Source organism: Dipodomys spectabilis, unplaced genomic scaffold (assembly GCF_019054845.1).
Source record: "Dipodomys spectabilis isolate Male_0828 unplaced genomic scaffold, ASM1905484v1 ptg000365l, whole genome shotgun sequence".
NCBI classification, from domain to species: domain Eukaryota; kingdom Metazoa; phylum Chordata; class Mammalia; order Rodentia; family Heteromyidae; genus Dipodomys; species Dipodomys spectabilis.
The window spans coordinates 1,713,585-1,732,006 of record NW_024871042.1 but is presented as its reverse complement, the minus strand read 5'-3'; the positions used below and the strand labels follow the sequence as shown (position 1 = coordinate 1,732,006).

Genomic DNA, 18,422 nt, shown 5'->3' with positions numbered 1-18,422 from the left:
TGGGAGCTGGGGGCAGAAAGGTGAGAAAATCCAGATACTAACACTTGTGAAATAATCACCCCCATATACATAAAGCTTCCCTTGCAATGAGGATTGGGAGGAAGTTGACAGTAAGATTGGATTTGCTCGAGGGAGTCCAGGAAAATTTCCCTCCAGAAGTCATGATCACCCAGATGAAGATGACAGAACGAAAGCTCTCCAGGCTGAAGGTACAAACAGCAAAGAATGAGTGATAGGACACCATTGGCTGAGAGCACAGAATGCTAGGAGTCAGGAAGAAGATGAGATTAGGTGAGGTCACACAGACCATGTTAGTACATTTTTCTTTAACCTTAGAAACTAGGCCCAGAGTTATGGATAGGATTCCCTAAAATACATCTCCCCTAAGTGGGGGACTCTGCCTACTCTCTACTATCCAACAAGCAAGAAATTGAAAGTTTGGTTACCACATTACTATTGTGTAATTTTAAAGTCTATGACATGTATTCCAAAAAGAAAAACAAAAATGGTGCTGCAGGGGCGGGGGGAGACAGAATAGGTGCATTCAGGCTCTAGGGTAAAGAATTGGAGGTATTAGGATAAAACTTGGGCTGTACATAGGCTGAGATCTGTCTCTATTTACCTCCTTTGTTTTCTTCTAGTAGCATGTGAGAAAAAGTTGCCAATTCCTACCATTGAGCACTTTACTACAGAAAAAAATGTGCTTACCCCATTGAAAAATAAAACTTCTCACTCTAAGAAGAACAATGAAAACAATGGATGAAAGTGATTCTTTAAGTTTCTTAAGCAAGTGTATCATCTGAAGGCATTCCCTAAGGATGTCTACTGCTGAAGACAAGATGATATAAATTTGAGATGAGATTACCCAACATTTTGCTCCAATGAGTGCCACATGTCACTTCTGTAATGGAAGTTGAATGGAGATGTGATAGGTCATTAGTAGGAAGTGAGATGGAAGCTGGGGAGTGGATCAAGGAGCCCTGGGATGGAAGGAGAGCCTGGTAGGAAAAAAAAAAAGAAAGAAAAGAAAAACACAGCTATAGGAACCTTCCTCTTTCCTCTTTTGTTGGTGTTTAAGAATTGACACTGTGGCTCCATCTGAGATGATCACTGTCCCAGATGTGATCTAAAAGGAATTGAACGTGTAAGGACAGGGGAAAGAGTTCTAAGTAACAAAGGCAAGAAAGCAAAGGATGTTCCTAGGCACAGATGAGTCCACATGCCGATGCTCATCCACTAGCTGTTCTCTGTCTGCCTAGAAATAGCTGCCTTGCCGTGAGCTCTCAGGCCACTTGCTTCCTTCTTCCCACAGTCACCTAATTCTGAACCTTCCCTAGGACGGGACAGGAGGTCTCAAGTCACGTCTGTTGGGAGAAAGATTAGACAATGATACTTCCTCTATATCACATGTGTGCGCACACACACAAATATCACTCAGGTCCCAGTACTGACTTCAACATGTGCATAGAGATCTAAGAAAAACATTTCAAGGCAGGTATTTCTACATTTCCCAGATCCCTGGAGGTGCGGCACTGTTTCATCTTGGCAATGAGGTGTGTTTTCATTGTTTTATGAAGGATGGGAAAAGCTGATGAGTCCTCATTTCCTTCTATATACAACAAGGGAGAACATCAACACTGTGCACTTCTCTTTCTTTTCCACTATGGATGAGAGGATAAAATATTGGTGAGGTTGGGGAAAAAAGAAACTGAGAGGCTATAATTTAGGATGCTAACTGTTCTCTACAGCACTGCCAGCAGATCTTTCCAGCTTGCTAAGGGATTCAGAATTTGCAGAAGTTTGGAGCCCCTCAGCTGTTGGTGATCACTCTCCCAGGTTCCTGTAATTATATGCAAGGGCTGGCATTTGCAAGGTTGGTCGAATGCCTGACTTTTCAAAACTAGAGAACTGGCAGTGTGCCAGAGGCACATAAACCACAGGATAAGCACCTTCCTGAGGGTTAATCATACGAGAAGATTTATTGGAAGAGGGCTGTAACATTAATGTTAACTAGGAAGTAATGCATTTTGTTTTTAAGAAGATTGGAATATACTTAGGCTTCAGACTATAATATGCAATTTCAACTAAGAAGCAATCCTCATTTGCATATGCCACGTCTTAGTAATCTGAGGATAGACAGTATCAATCAACAATGTTCCCTTTAAAAAGAACTTTAAGGTAAAATGGAAGAAACTCTGACATGATGCAAAGAAAGATGGCTAAGCAGGTGCTCTCAGTACTTTAGTCATAATAAGCTACCAACTGTGAATGCAGTGGTCTGATGGGAGCTAATCTACAAGGACAGCACTTGGCTAGAAGCATCAGGTTGGGGAGAAAAGGCAGAGATGGGAATGAGAATTATGGATCATGACTTTGGCATAAATCTTTAGGGTTTCTACTCAGTGAAAGCATAGCCTTAGTACAATTCCTTTTTTTTTCTTATGGTAGGAGGACTATGTTAATATTCTTATCATCTACCATGTAAGGAACTTATGACTGAAGTTCAAAGAAGAGATTCGTGGATAGTTCACACTGGACAAAAAACGCAGATGCATCTGAAAGTCCATGAGACTATTATCTCCAGTTTACTTCCCAAATGCCAGATGTGGAGCTGTGGCCCAAGTGGTAGAACACAAGTCTTGACCAAAAATGCTAAAGACACCACCTAAGCCCTGAGTTCAAAACCCCAGTACTGGTATGTGCACACACATGCGTGCACATGTGCACCCCCCCACACACACACACAAACAACCTACTGGACAGAAATATGTTGTGATTTCGTCCAGCATCTGCTGTCTTTTTGGTACATTTTTTATTGTAAAAATGCTGTACAGAGGGGTTTCAGTTACATGAGCAAGGTAATGAGTACATTTCCTATTGAGCATTGTTGCCTCCTCCTTTAGTTTTCCCACTACCATCCCTAATGACATAGAACTTCCTTTCAAGACCACAGACAACTACAGTTACACTGTCTCTCTTGATTCTTGTATTTGTTTACAGACCAAATGAAATAGCCTTATCATCCATAGGGCTTAATTTTTAGGTAGACTAGAAGTATTCATGCAAGCTGACTTTAGCTTTTAAATAATTGTCTTCCATGGTTAAGGCTAAGTTTGATGTAGTAGCCTGTTGCAGTGATGTTATAGCCTTCACTTCCAGACAGGAGAACTTACAGGCTCATCACACCATTCAGAGATGACCAAGGGAATACAGCTAGCTTTCAATACAACAGCAGAAGGAAGCCAACACAAAGGGAGGAGTCTCATGTAGGAGACTAATCACCTGTGTTACACAGAGTATAAATCAAGACTCCTTCAAATAGTAAATTGTTTATCCAATAGTGTAGACACTGCCCTAGAATACAGGTGATAATGACTTGTAACACAAAAACCCCAGTGCTCAAAAGTTCTCAGTTTCTAGTGGCAAGTAATGATGATAATGAAAAATTAAATTTAATTTAAAAATAAAAATAATATGACTATTAAAAGTATTAATAATTGTAATGGATATGGTGAGACCATAAAAACTGATACTTTAATTTCATCTTTACCATAATCCCTTGTGATAGGCATTATTGTTTTTTGTTTTTTTTGTTTTATCAGTCCTAGGGCTTGATCTAAGGACCGGGGCCCTGTTCCTGAGCTTCTTTTTGCTCAAGGCTAGTACTCTATCACTTGAGCCACAGCATATAAGCATTATTGTACCAAAAACAGTATGATAGGTGTCCATGGTTATTAAATTCACAGTCCGGCAACTACAGTAAAGATAATAATTAAAACACACACACACACACCTTCAATTTAAGAGCTACCTATTTGGTTTTCAGTTGTTAAAAGAAATATTTATTAGAATCTGCTAGGCATCTAGCAGTGTCCTAAGTACTGGTATATGACATTGAGCAATTTAAAGCTCAGATGATAGCCAATTACAAGTACAGAAATTTTAAGTAAAAGGAAGATGCATTTATAAAAACAAATTATAATAATGTGAAGATAACCCAAAAACTTTCAGTAAAAATCAGATTTATTTGTAACATTTAAAAATTGTCTCTCAATCAATATAATCTTAGAGCTGAGGTAATTCTGTTTTGGTTTTGTTGGTTCCAGTTCCACTTTGTCATTTGCAGAGGATGCTCCCTGCTGATCAAGACCTTGAAATGGGGATCCATTGCAACAATGAGATGTACAAGTCGTTATGTGGAAAAACGAACTTTACAACTTTCGTGGGGGGGCGGGGGGAGGATGGGAAGGGATGGGAAGGGGAAACAAAGGAGGAGGCTACAATGCTTGATAAGAAATGTGCTCATTATCTTGCCCATGTAATTGTAACCCCTCTGTACAGTATGTTCACAATAAAAATTAAAAAATAAATAAATAAATAAAATAAGACCTTGAAATGAAATGAATATACTTGCAAGATGTATAAGTGAATGTAGCATCTAGGACTTTAAGTGCTATAAAAACCAATCGCAAATGATTTCTGTAAAAATCTTCTAAGGATACAGATTAAAATTTGAATGGAGTACGTGATATATTTACTACATTCAATCTATTGATTTCAATTTTTATAATATGCTTGAAAAAAATTGGCATGGGGTTTATGGCACCAAAAATTATAAATACAATTGAGTGAGATCTAAATGTTTAAATGTGCTGGCTGGCAATGAGTGATAAGTCATTGATCAGATGCACTTAGGATTCCACATTTTCAGATTTTTAAAAGGTTGGGATAATAAGAACATTTTGATAGCGTAAATATTGTTGAAACTCACCACCTTTTTTTTTTTTTTTTTAAATTTTATTTTATTTTACTTGAGAACATACTGTACAGAGGGGTTACAATTACATGGGCAGGATAATGCATACATTTCTTACCAAGCATTGCAGCCTCCTCCTTTGTTTACCCTTCACCTCCCTTCCCAGCCTCCCCCCTCCCTCCCACCCAATCATACCCCCCCTCTCTCCCCCCCACCGACATTGTAAAGCTGGTTTTGACATGACATTTTGTACTTTTCATTGTTGCAACAGGTCCACCTGAATCCTTAAACGACTTGTTTGTCCCCATCTCCTCCACATGTTATACTGACATCAAATATAGTGAAAGCGGGGGTTACACTGTGGGGGAGGGACATACAAAGCAACAAAGAAATAATCTTATAAATGCGTTAGAAACACATGCATGAAAGAAACAAAAACATTAAAATACATATTTGAGGTTTCGTTTTCCTAACATCACATTATCTGACTTTTTCCACTTGACTCATACCTATACTAGATATTGCAAATAAGGGAAACCATGGGACCTATGTTTCTTTGGGCCTGGCTTACTTCACTTAATATAATTTTTTCCAAGCCTTTCCATTTCCTAACAAATGGGGAAATGTCATTCTTTCTGATGGAGGCATAGAATTCCATTGTGTATATATACCACATCTTCTTGATCCATTCATCTACTGAGGGGCATCTGGGTTGGTTCCATGTCTTAGCTATGGTAAATAATGCTGCAATAAACATAGTTGTGCTGGTAGCTTTAGTGTGGCCTTGTTTGTGATCATTTGGGTAAATGCCCAAAAGTGGGATTGCTGGGTCATTGGGGAGCTCTATGTGGAGTCTTTTGAGGAACCTCCATACTGCTTTCCAAAGTGGTTGAACAAGTTTACATTCCCACCAACAATGAAGTAAGGTTCCTTTCTGTCCACATCCCCTCCAGCATCTGTTGTTGTTAGAGTTCTTGATTTTTGCTGTTCTAACTGGAGTGAGGTGATATCTCAATGTTGTTTTGATTTGCATTTCTTTTATGGCTAGGGATGTTGAACATTTCTTCATGTGTCTATTGGCCATCCTTCTTTCTTCTTCAGAGAAGCTTCTCTTTAAGTCTTTCGCCCACTTACTTATTGGGCAGTTGTTTCTTTGAGGATTTGTTGTTGGGTGGTTTAGTTTTTTGAGTTCCAAGTATATTTTAGATATGAGACCCTTGTCCGTTGTATGGCTAGTAAAGATCTTCTCCCAGTCCGTGGGCTTTCTATTGATCTTGCTAGCTATGTCATTTGCCATGCAGAAGCTCTGCAACCTTATACAATCCCATTTGTCCAGCCTTTCTTTGATTTGTTGTGTTTCCGGGTCTCTATTCAGAAAATTTCGGCCTGTGCCAAGGAGACCCAGGGTTTCTCCTATTCCATCCTGTAATGTTTTCAGAGTGTCTGCTTTGAGTTCAAGGTCTTTGATCCATTTGGAGTTGATTCTGGGAAACTTACCACCTTTTAAAAAAAATATGTTCCTATTCTGGAAGGGTGTCACGTTCCTAAATTATCTAAGAGCGTTCAGTGTAGTTGAGTGTGCTTTACATTTATCATTAAAAGTGAAATCAAGAAGTCTTTCATGCTACAATGCCTCCATCTTTTCACACAGTAGAGTAAAAGTCAAACATGTGGATTCTGACCTGCAGTATAGTTTCCAACCTCCTTTGTAGTTAGGTGGGTCATGAAACCAATTTCTCTCCAGTGAGAAGGTAAATGGGAGTGATGAGTGCTATTTTCTGGTCAGGAATTTTATGGTAGAGGCAATGGGGCAATGTAGTGTGTGTGTGTGTGTGTGTGTGTGTGTGTGTGTGTGTGTGTGTGTGTGTGTGTGTGTCCAATGCTTGATAATGAGAACAATGTCTTCAAGAAGGCAAAGCAATAGCATTAACTCTAGTAGATGTGAGCTAGATATGCACACTTTGGTTTTGTTAGCAAAGACAGAAAGAAACATCTATATATCTATATTCCCTACGCCATTGTTATTTTAGAGTTTCTTTGTTAGAGTAGTTTAGCTTTACTCTAACTAATAGGGTCTTTTTGAAACATACTCCAAGATACATTTAAAAATAGAATCCTTGACTAAAAAGGGTTTTAAAATGAAAATCACTATCCTAAAGAATGTACTTGACTTCTCTAAGAACTGTCAAAAATAATTTTTGAAATCTTCTCTAAAGAAAGCCTAGTTATATTTATTTAAACTTGCCCTTTAGATACAATAATATACAAGCAGCAAGGTAAAGAAAGGACTGTCACTCACACTCGGTGAGAAAAATGAGTAAGCCTTAAGAAATTATTCTAGTGGCCACTCTGTGGCCAGCTCTTAAACACACTCTAACAGTTTTTCTAGAGAGCTGCTTAACAGAGCTTCTGTTTTTCAAGGTGTCTGAAAGATAACCCTACAGTGACTGCTAACTGGATGGGCTCCATAATGTGTACTAATGTAATTTTCCCATCTCTTTAAAAGTCATGATGTTTTGGAAGCAGAGCTATCACTCAAGTGTTAGAGCACTAGCCTTGACAAAAAAAAAAAAAAAAACTCAGGATGTGAGTGTGTGTGTGTGTGTGTGTGTGTGTTACAGTAAAAAAATAGTCCTGAATTCAAGCACACACACACACAAACACATGTGCACGCACACATACACACAGTATCTTAATGTTTCTTCTATAAGAAAAATAATTTTTAAAAATTGTATAAGATGCAGTGGCACCCAATGATGGGGTGGGCATTAATGTTTTCTTCTTCACTAGGTCACTTTTTCACCTTGCTGTAATTAAAAAGAAGTATTCATCCACACCACAGAAACAGCAGCGGAGTCATAATCTTTATGACATTTTGCAACACTTGGGCCTTTAATGAAGCCCCAAGTTGTTCAGTTTGAAAAAAAAAAAACACCAGGGAGAATGGCAATGGTTTTCCACTGGCTCCAAGGTACCACAAAGCTAAGTTCGAAGTATTTTTGTTTCTTACAGCAGATCTCCTGAGGGAACCTGAACTATGATGACTCACTGTCATCTTTATATACCTTGAACTAACAAATATTGTTGTTGGATACTTGAAACCATTTTTCAGCATAAGTGTTACTTTGTGTCTGTTAGATTGGCATGTTTTTTAGTATTAAAATCCTGTATATTTTAGAAAGAGCAAGGGGAACTTGTACATTTTGTGGAATGTGTACATAAATGCATATGTTTGAGTACATTAGTGAAAACTGTCTGTTCACACTGTAGGCCCTTAGAGGGCTGGAGGCAATTTAAAAGTCAGGGGCTGGGAAGGTGGCTCAGTGGTAGAGCACTTGCTTTGCATGCATGAGGCCCTGGGTTCCATTCCTCAGCACCACATAAGCAGAAAAAAAATGCTGGAAGTAGCACTGTGGCTCAAGTGGTAGAATGCTAGCTTTGAGTTGAAGAGCTGAAGGACAATGCCCAGGCCCAGAGTTCAGGCCCCACAACCAACAACAACCAACAAAAAATTACTGTCACACTGTATTGCTTCCTAAGGGTTAGCTTATAGGATAATATTCAATTGTTATATAATTGGTATGGATTTAGTCTCTATACTGTATTTTCTCAGAGTTTACTGATTTTGTTTGTTTCCTAGGGTAGTTTACTTTCTCTCCTTTTCGTATTTCTTTTATTTAGTTTCTCACTACATTGGCTCAAGCTGGCTTTGAACTTACCCTACAGCATAAACTTAGTCTCAAACTCATGATCCTCCCACATGCTGAAATTTACAGGCACCACAGTGCCTGGCTTAGTTACACTGATTATAATAGGAAATCATCTCACTGATTTGTGTGTTAGTGATTACCTCAAGGATTGCTAACACTGGGAGTAATTTGACAAGGATTAAAAAAACATACAATGCCAGAAAAAAAAAAAACAGATTCTGTGAGAGAAGAGAGTCACCATTATACCATCTGAAAGGAAGTTTTTCAAAGCAAATGGAAATATCAAAGAGAAGAGAATAAAGGAAGAGGAAGGAGTAGTGGACTGTGGAGATGAAAGGAAAGGATGCATGCCTTTGTCATTTTTTTCCTTCTGGTTCCCAAATGCATTACATAAGAGAATTATTTCAGTAAGCCCAGAATTGCATAGCAGTGGTTGTTACACCTTCTCAAACCTGTTGGTAGTTAAAGCCGACAGAGCAGGGCATGCCCTTACCATGGCCATTGGAGAACATGCTGATTTCTTTCCAAGTCATGTCTGTGAATTTAGACAGATGTACTGATAAAAATATTTGCCACGTACATGGAAGGTTAACAAAACACCACATTGGTTTCCTTTCTACCCACCAGAAGAAGTATAAACTTGAATGTAAATGAGGGACTCAATTAGAAAGCTTTTGGCCTGGCAATAAACCAGAGAAGCCAGGGAATTTGAGGGAAATGGAACTTCTGAGTTGGTAATAGAAAGATAATGAGTAAATATGGGAAATATAGAACTTAGCTTCTTCAGCTAAGTTATGCTCTACTTCAATTTTTCTTTAGATTTCTAGCAATAACTCCATGTCTGAAATTACTTCCTCTCTAAAAATGCCACATTGTACCTGGAAAGCATACTTCAAGGTATTTTCCATTTTCTCCAGAGAGACTATTTTTTCCATTTCCAAGTACTCAGCAGATACTTGTTTTCTGCCTGGATTTTGTATCTGTTAACTATAGTGACTCTCATAAAATAGACTAAAATTATTTTTTTGCTGTTCACTTTTCAGTAAAAATTCCTTTGCCATGTATCATGTCTAGTGTTCTCTTTGTTAAACGTATTAACACCAGAGGGTCCAAATAGGGCTCAAAGGGCAGAATGGCACGCACAAGGTCTGCAAAGATCATCAAGAAAGTTCAAATCTGTCCCTTTGAGACAGGAATAGAGGCCAATTCAGATATTTAACAGCAATCTGGAGCACTAGAGACCTTGTAAACCTCACCTGGAACTATTTTACCAAAAAGTAATGTAGGCAATTTTTTTTTGTATCTTACCCAAAGTGGTTTTTCATCCTAACTGTAAGCAGGCAATCCAAGGCCTTGTGTGAATGTTCTAGAAATATTACATTGGAGAAGTCAGAGAGACCTTGGAAGTCAGTGGAAAAGTCTGCTTCCTATTCCAGGAGACTTCAAAAGAGGTAGGGTCTTGTTCTAATCATGTTTCCTCCTTAAATCAGGTTGAGTCACAAAGTGAATAGTCTACATTGCGGGGAAAAAAAATAAAGGTCTCACTCCGAGGTTTAGCTACCTCGCAGAGCATGCGTCCTAAGAGCTGAGGAATAGAAGAAAGAAAGCAGGGCACAGCTTCTTTGGTGCTGGGCTGAGACACATTTCTTTGTGTTATGGCTGCCTGAGCATCTGGGACATGGGAATGCTCACTGTTGAAGTTAACCTGGGCAGATTTTTCTCAGCAGTTAAAAAAAACCTCAGTGATGAGAGTTGTAGTAGTTTTGCATGAATTTAAGAGTAAACTTAAATCTAAGGCAATCAGGTACCTGAGAAAATACATCTGCTGGGAAAGTGAGCTCTGTTTCAGATTATGCTGGAAGAAGAAAGGATGGGCCATCTGTGTTTACCAGACTAGCCATTGTCCCATGGGCCATAAGAAAGCACAAAGAGTTTAATTTTTTCCTTAAATGAAATTAAAGGCTGAATTCAGCTAGCCTCTGCAATGAACAAGATCTCCTACTTCCATTTTACCTTGTCAATGATTTGAGAATTGCATAATGTATATATGTATTGAAACACAACATATACAATGCTTATTTTTAATATATCCATGAAAAAATTAAGTAAAAAAAAAGAGAAAGGAAGAACTGATAGGATTTCTTTACATGTTATTTTGCCAGCAAACTATTCTTTTATCTATAACTTCAGTTAGCCAATACATTGCATTACAAACATTATCCCAATCAACAATATTCCCTCAGATTTTCCCAAAGACATGATGCTCAGCTCAGCACTGAATATGCAAAGAATACACACCAACGAATCAATCTCTACTCTTAAAGAATTCCAGGTTGGGGATGTAGCACAGTAGCAAAGCACAGGCCTACCATGCATAAGGCCCAGGATTTTATCTCCAGCACTTCAGATATATTTAATCTCCAATTGGGATAGAATATAGAATGCAGAAGCAAAACCTATGGAACAGTATAGGAAAGTAGTTAGTAATTCATATACAAATACAAGTACTGAAAGATTCAGAAGGCATAGTGTCCAGTAAGGGTTAATACACTCAAGGAAGACACTCTGGAGCTCATGCTTCAGTCTGTTCAAATGTATATGGTGTGTGTTTGCAGTATGAAGTAGAAAGCAGTGGTGATGATAACGTTGTATATAAGTTGTGTGTGCTTGTGTATTAAGAAGTACATGTTAGGAAAGGTTCCAGAATTGGACCTTGTATATAAATGACAGGTATTGTGATTCTTAGATCACATGTAGGTAACAAAAGACGTGTTATGTTGGGTAAGTACTGAGAAACGTCTCAAGTTATGTTCTGGACAAAGACTGCTGCAAGCAATGCAAGGAGGAACATGCTTATAATCACAGTAGTTGGGAGGCTGAGACAGGAGGATGGAAAGTTTGAGGTGAACCATGATGACATAGTGAGGTTCCATTTTAAAAACCAAAGCCAAAACCAAAACCAAATGAACACAAAGATGGGCCTCAAACTAAATCTTTCCTTCACAGAGAAGAGCACAAAAGTATCTTTAAGTTTCTTTTAGCATACAAATTCATATCCTCGAAGAGATTTGTTCCTCTCCCTCTTTCCAAAGTTCTCCTTTACGGGGATATATAAAATGTCCATTGTTCACACTGGGAAGAATTAACATTAACCTGCAAGTAATGGAATATGATCAAAGGCTCGGAGCAGATGGGAAATGTGCGCCAAGTGGCATTTCAGAAAAATTAATCTAGCAAGGTTTGGAATATGTAATGAGAAAGGCAATGAGTGGAACGAAAAGCTTATCTTCAAAACTTGTTCCACGTCCATGTTAGTATGACTTACATAATGTTGGGAGTTTTCTTCTTTGTAGTCTAGGACCACTTCCTTTGGATGAGTATTATCTCAAACCTCTATAGATAAAGACAAATGTAGAATTGAAGGGACAGTATTCTGAATAAGGGAAAGAAAACAGCTAGTCTACACTATATAGGACCCGAGAAAGAACCAAGGACTAAGCAGAAAGCTTTAACTTCACAAGAGACAGAAAACGTGATTTACAAATTGCATAATGTTGCATGGTCCTTAAACATAGAGAGAGTTGGAGAGATTTAAGTTACTAAAACACTAAGTCCTGAAGCTAAACTAACCTCAGACTTCACATCCTAGTGAGGCTAAGCAACATAGCACCTGACATGGTACATTTGTGTTTATTGGCCACATTTAAAAAACAATCTTTCCGGGGCTGGGAAGTTGGCTCAGTGGTAGAGTGCTTGCCTTGCATGCATGAGGCCCTGGGTTCGATTCCTCAGCACCCCATAAGCAAAAAGAAAAAAGCCGGAAGTGGTGCTGTGGCTCAAGTGGTAGAGCACTAGCCTTGAGCTGAAGAGCTGAGGGACAGCGCCCAGGCCCAGAGTTCAGGCCCCACAACCCGACCCAAAAACAAAAACAATCTTTCCCAAAGATAAATTAATAGCTAAGACTTTTTTAAAACAAGACTATTCTTTGACCTATCATTGTTCAAATGATTATGCTTACACAGTGACAATACTTTCATCAGGCTACTATCACCCATTCATTTTCTTTGCCACAATGAAGGACCAAACCAGTTATGATATTAGTGTGTCTAGGGAGAAATTCCTACCCTTGATAGACCATTATGCACTATGGATTTTTTTAACCATTCAGTCCAAAGCCTTAGTCTTATATTCCCTCTTCATCATCCTCTTATTCTTCTTTATAAAAATTTCTAGCCACTCCTTTTTCTAATAGCACATGCTATTAGATAAATTCTTCTGTATAATTTTTTTTATTTTAAGATTTTTTTTATTGTGAAAATACCATACAGAGGGGTTACAATTACATAAGGTAATGAGTACATTTCTTATCAAGCATTGTTGCCTCCTCCTTTATTTCCCCCCCAACCCCCACCCCACCCTCCATGCCAACGTTGTAAAGTTCGTTTTCCGACATAACGTCTTGTACATCTCTTTGTTGCAATGGGTCCATCTGTATCCCTAAAACATTTGTTTTTTCCCTTCCCCTCCACAAATTATACCAACATCAAATACAGTGTAAACAAGGGTTATACCATGGGGCGGGACACACAAAGCAACAAAGAAATCATCTTATAAATATGTTAGAAACAATAGCAGGCAAGAAAAACCATTTGAGTCCTTATCTTTGGGTTCATTCTTCTTTTAAAGTTCTTTCCACATTGCCATAGACTCTCAGAAATAAACATCAACAAGGTAATAAACAAAGAATGCACATGTTAGTAGTTTAGGCAGCTGAGGTTTTGTTTGATGTCAAGGAAATTGTGACTAAGTTGAAAGAATTTTCTTAAAATAAAAATTATTTTTGCAACAAAGTCTTGGTTGATTCTAGATAAGGTGAAATAAAGAGTTGGGCTCTTGCCTGAGCCAGTGGCTCATACTTCTAATCCCAGATACTTAGAAGACTGAGAGCTAAGGTCCAGAGCTGAAGCTAGGCCTGGTAGGAAAGTCCAGACACGAGATTTTTATCACCAATTAACCAGTAAAACCCTTGAAGTGTTTCAAGTGCTAGAGTACCATGAGCAGAAAGCTAAGGGATAGTGCTCAACCCCTGAGTTCAAGCCTCAGCATCAAAACTTTACACCCAGACACACAAAAGAGTTGGGATCTTTACCAAGTAGAACTTTGTACATAATACTTTCCTTATGCAAATATGTAGGATTTTTAACTTGGCATTGTGGCCATGATGAGGAAAATTATTCAAAGAGTCTAGTTTAGTCCAAACCCAGTCCATCTACTGTTTTCTTAAGTGGAGCCCTTATTCCTAGAGTAGACTCTGAAGAGGAAGGAGGCAACCTGTTCACTCTATAAATGTGTCACCAAATCTTTGGCCACTTAATTTGATTCATTTCTACATTTTCTATTTTATTTTCAAGAAGAACTTCAAAAGAAATACTATGTTAAGGAAAAGCACATTTCCTGTCTTTGACAAGAGTCTAGGTCTCATTTCTCTTAGCAATAATGTACAACTATATTTTTAGATTTTTATACATTTTATATCTTAGCTAAGAGCTTTCATGTGAGAATAAGTCTAGAAAGTTCACTATCTATTTTGCTGGCATCAGAAAATTCTAAAATGATAAATACACTTGATTTTACCCCAATCTAGAAATTGCAGTTATTAATAGTCTGGCTGGGATGGGAGGGAGAAACATAAAATCAATTCAGGTGGAAGAATATTGAAAGAATATTCAGCTGACTTACGCTACTAAAAATAAGTAATTAAAAAACATTTTGCTTTAATCTGTAAGTGAAACATTCACTACTTAATACAGCCCATCAATACCAAAACATATTTGCAACATGTTAAAACTTTTTTATATTAAGAAGCACTTCTTTGGGTTTCTTAAAAAAAATAGCAATACAGGTATATGCATTTTAATGTTTCTATTATTGTGTAAAGTACAACAAAATAATAGTAGTGCTAGGCTTCATGCACATTGTACTTATTCTAAGAGGGATATCTGACTTTATTTTTTAAAAAACAGTGTTAGAGGTCAAGCTCACTGGAATAATTTTTTGACTTAACAAAAGCCTTCTAGAAACAATGTATCAACTCATTTCCTGTGATATCCACTGCAATCAAATTGAAGAAAACCAAAGAATCTGAGTAGCTTCTGGGATTCCTTAATGGAATTTGGAAGAATGTGGAGTCTGCATCTGAGGTCTCTTTAAATCACAGCAAAATATATTCAGCAGAGAACATTTTTATTTTTTCCAGTTAACCACTCTCTCTTTCATTTAACAAAGAAGTACAAACATCATCAAAATTAGATCACTTACCATAAATGCCCGTTGAGATGCAGGGAAATGCCTGTGAAAAAACACAAAAATTGCAATAAATTTCAAAGAAATTGTTCTGTACATTATCTATCTTGACATGTATTTTGTTTGATAAAAGATATCTTCCATTTGTAAGTGGAGTTACACTCAGGCTTAGTATGTGGAACAGGAGATCCTCTGGAAATGAAAATGTTTGCTTCATTGAAAGCTTTCTTTTCCTGCAATTACACCAACTCACTTGATCCAACTTAAGTTTCAAGAATCTCGTGAGCCAACTCTTAACTGTTGTTAAAAAAAATGATGCAACCCCCAATGAAATAGATTTATCAGTGAGAAGATAAACAGTCATTACAACGCATCCTTCTTAATTCCTCCACCACACTTCATTATTACATATGCTCTTGAGATGGTTTGTGTCTACAGTGTGTGCATAACGTCTACGGTGTGTGCGTGACAGAAATGCCAAGTGGTGGTGGATCTGAAACTTCTCCTGCTCATTCTCCAGTAATCTGATGTTATCCTGGTGTTCTGCAATCTGAAATCAATCAGCATTCATGTCCCATTTCTAGGGACCACTGAAACGCAGTGTAGTTAAAACTAAAAAAAAAAAAAAAAAAAAAGGTTTGGAAAAAATTAATGTAAAGCTTTTGATGAGACTCAACTGGCTATGCAGAATGTATAAGAAGGTGTGTTCTGTATTTTGCTCTGATGTGTAAATTGAATGTCAGCAAAATGTAAAATAAACTTATATTGTACATGCCCTTTTATTTTTAAGCATCTGTCCTTAAACATTTATTGAGACAGTACAGTTCATACCACATTCACTGAGCAATAAAGCATTTGATTTTTTAAATGAATGCACATGTATAGATGCACAATTTATTCCTATTTAGGCTTTCTAACTGTACAATGCCATCCAGGTGTGGCACTCTCTTCTCTATTGTAAATCTGTGTGAATTCAGTCAAGATCTTTCTTATTTTTATATTTTTTTCAGTTAAAAAAATAAAACTTTTCTATGGCAATTAATTGTAGAGTTTTTGCTGATTATATTCGTAAACTGCTTAGTTGAATGGCATCTCCTTTGTACAACTACTTAACGATAATAATAAAAATAAATTTGAAATAACACAATTGCAGTTGGCCATGGTAACTAACATTATTATTAATAATTGTAATGAAGAAATATCTAAGTCATTTTTCTTTACATCTTTGGGTTAATATATATTATGAATTTCCTGTACCTTTTTTTTTCCTGAACCTGAATTTAATACCTTGTAGTTCCTAGGCTTACCGGCTCATGGCTGGTATTCTACCACTTTAGACATACATACTTCAGCCCAGTAAGGTTACTTCAAGATAGTCTCTGGGATTAACCAAGTCTAGGAAGATACTCTGATCTCCATATCCAGATTAGCTAGGATTGGAGGCTGGTGATTCACTAGTACCCGATTTCTCTACCATTTTCTAGACCAGTGTGTATTCCTTTTACCTGATGCCTTCTCAAAATTTCAGAATTTGTGTTATTTTGTTTTAAAGAAACTAAAAATTATTTCAATTTGTGTCTATAAATTGAAACCCTTTCTTCTCTGCAGAAACCTTTTACTATTAAGTACTAAGTGCTAGGACCGAGGAAATAGGGGAATTTCTGGGACATAGTATGTATTATCCTTTTAATTATTTCATTGTCAGACATATTTTTGTTTCCTTCTCTTTGTTTCATTTCTTTTTCTTTTTTGCAGTGCTGGGTATCAAACCTAGGGCCTTTGTACATGCTAGGCAACCATTGAGCAATACTCCCAGCATCTCCCTAGGATTCTTGAGGTACTAAGAAGTTTGGAGGAATATTCTTGAGTGCTACAATTCGCCCAATGACACAGAAGCATTAGTGCGATGTATATTCTCAAAATACTGTAAACTTTCAGGCACTGGACCTACAGTACATGCCACCTTCTCCCTGAGTCCTCTTTGGCTTCCTTTCCCTCTCTTCTCCAGATGTTGGCATTGAAGGCATTCCTTAATAGTTATCTGATACCCTATTCTCCATCTCAGAGCAGGTTTCCTGATCTAAACTAACTCTTACTTCCAATGACATGAGTTATTCTCCCATTAGATCTAGCAGAAGAAAGAACATACCAAGCAGTTAAGGACACATTCTATTTGCTTCAGCTCCCAGTTCTCTCCCTTGGAATCAATCATGCAACTTAATAATTGAGTCTGAATGTAGTAACTGCCTTGTCTGCCTTAACAAGGACAAATGGCTTCATCTGAAAATGACATCGTTGCCTTAAATGTGAAGGCAAACAGTAATGTAATGGAGGATGACTTCGGTAATATTATTGTGCTAACTGAAACAAAAAGGCAATGCTAAAGCAAAGATGGAAATACAGTATCATGGAAAAGTAATTTTACATACAATAACACTGCATATAATTCATCTAAACTACATCTCCTCCATTAATCACTTTTTATTACTTGAGAGAGACAGAGAAAAAGAGAGAGAGAGAGTACTAAGAGTAAAAGAGACAGATGGGGACGTAGAGAGAGGAAGAGAGAGTTCAACTGAGGATTTTGCAATCCATCAGCTGTGTTCTTTGTCATAATAAATTTCTGATGGGGCTAACAGAAGGGAGAAAAATAGGATGCTCTGATTTCAGAGCTGTGTTTAGCATAACTACCTTCATCAAAAACCCTTTTCCATAGAGAAACAATAGATCGTATCAAAACCCAGGCCAATTATCTTAGTTTGTTGAAGTGCATCTAACTCAATGGTCATCTATAGAATTTGGGAAATGACATCATTTTCAAGGCTCTAGAATCCCTTTTCTGGCAAACTCCAGGAGCAAAATATCTGTGCTAATCAAGTACAATCATATAGGCATCAGAAATTAGTTTGATAACACTTAGTTTTAGGCTATTTCTAAACTAGGATATGCTGCTCTCTTGGGAGAAAAATTTACATATATATATTTATATGTTTTTATATATGTACATATATATCATTTATATACTCTTTATTTATATATAATCATTAGAATCATTGAATTGACCTAGAGAATTGTCTTTCTTTTGTAAAATTACAGATTGGGCCAACAACTGGAAAATACTTGCCTTAGTCTAACATGTTGGTTTCAAGCACTTAATAAAAGCGTTGAAATCTTTAAATTTCTATGCCATTTCTTTTCTTTTTTTGGGGGGGGGGTCCGGTCGTAGGGCCTGAACTCTGGGCCTGGGCGCTGTCCCTCAGCTCTTCAGCTCAAGGCTAGTGCTCTACCACTTGAACCATAGCCCACTTCCAGCTTTTTTCTTTTTGCTTATGTGGTGCTGGGGAATCAAACCCAGGGCCTTAGGCATGCAAGGCAACACTCTACCACTGAGCCACCTTCCCAGCCCTCTATGCCATTTCTTATCTCTGCTTTCTGTATCTGTAATGTAAGCACCAGAGAAGTCCCTCTGGTTTTTAAATTTGATTCACAATGTTCTCTCAAAAGCAAGACAGAAAATCCTAAACTAACATCATTACTTCAACTTGCCTTTCTCTGACCCTTGATGAAAATCAAGAAAGTTTCTTTCATCTTTATCCATGGTCATCTCATCTATTCTACTTTACTCATTTCTTTGTTGTTTTTGCTCATAGCTG

The 18,422-nt window shown here is 37.5% G+C and overlaps 1 protein-coding gene across 1 annotated transcript in view; it reads right to left on the bottom strand.

Annotated features, from left to right (window-relative positions):
* The window catches only part of Macrod2 (mono-ADP ribosylhydrolase 2), a 1,713,649-nt gene that overhangs the window by 481,483 nt on the left and 1,213,744 nt on the right, over positions 1-18,422 (bottom strand). The window contains exon 7 of the mRNA XM_042666421.1: positions 14,785-14,815. Within this exon, the coding sequence (XP_042522355.1) occupies positions 14,785-14,815 (31 nt within the window). The remainder of the gene's footprint in view (positions 1-14,784; positions 14,816-18,422) is intronic.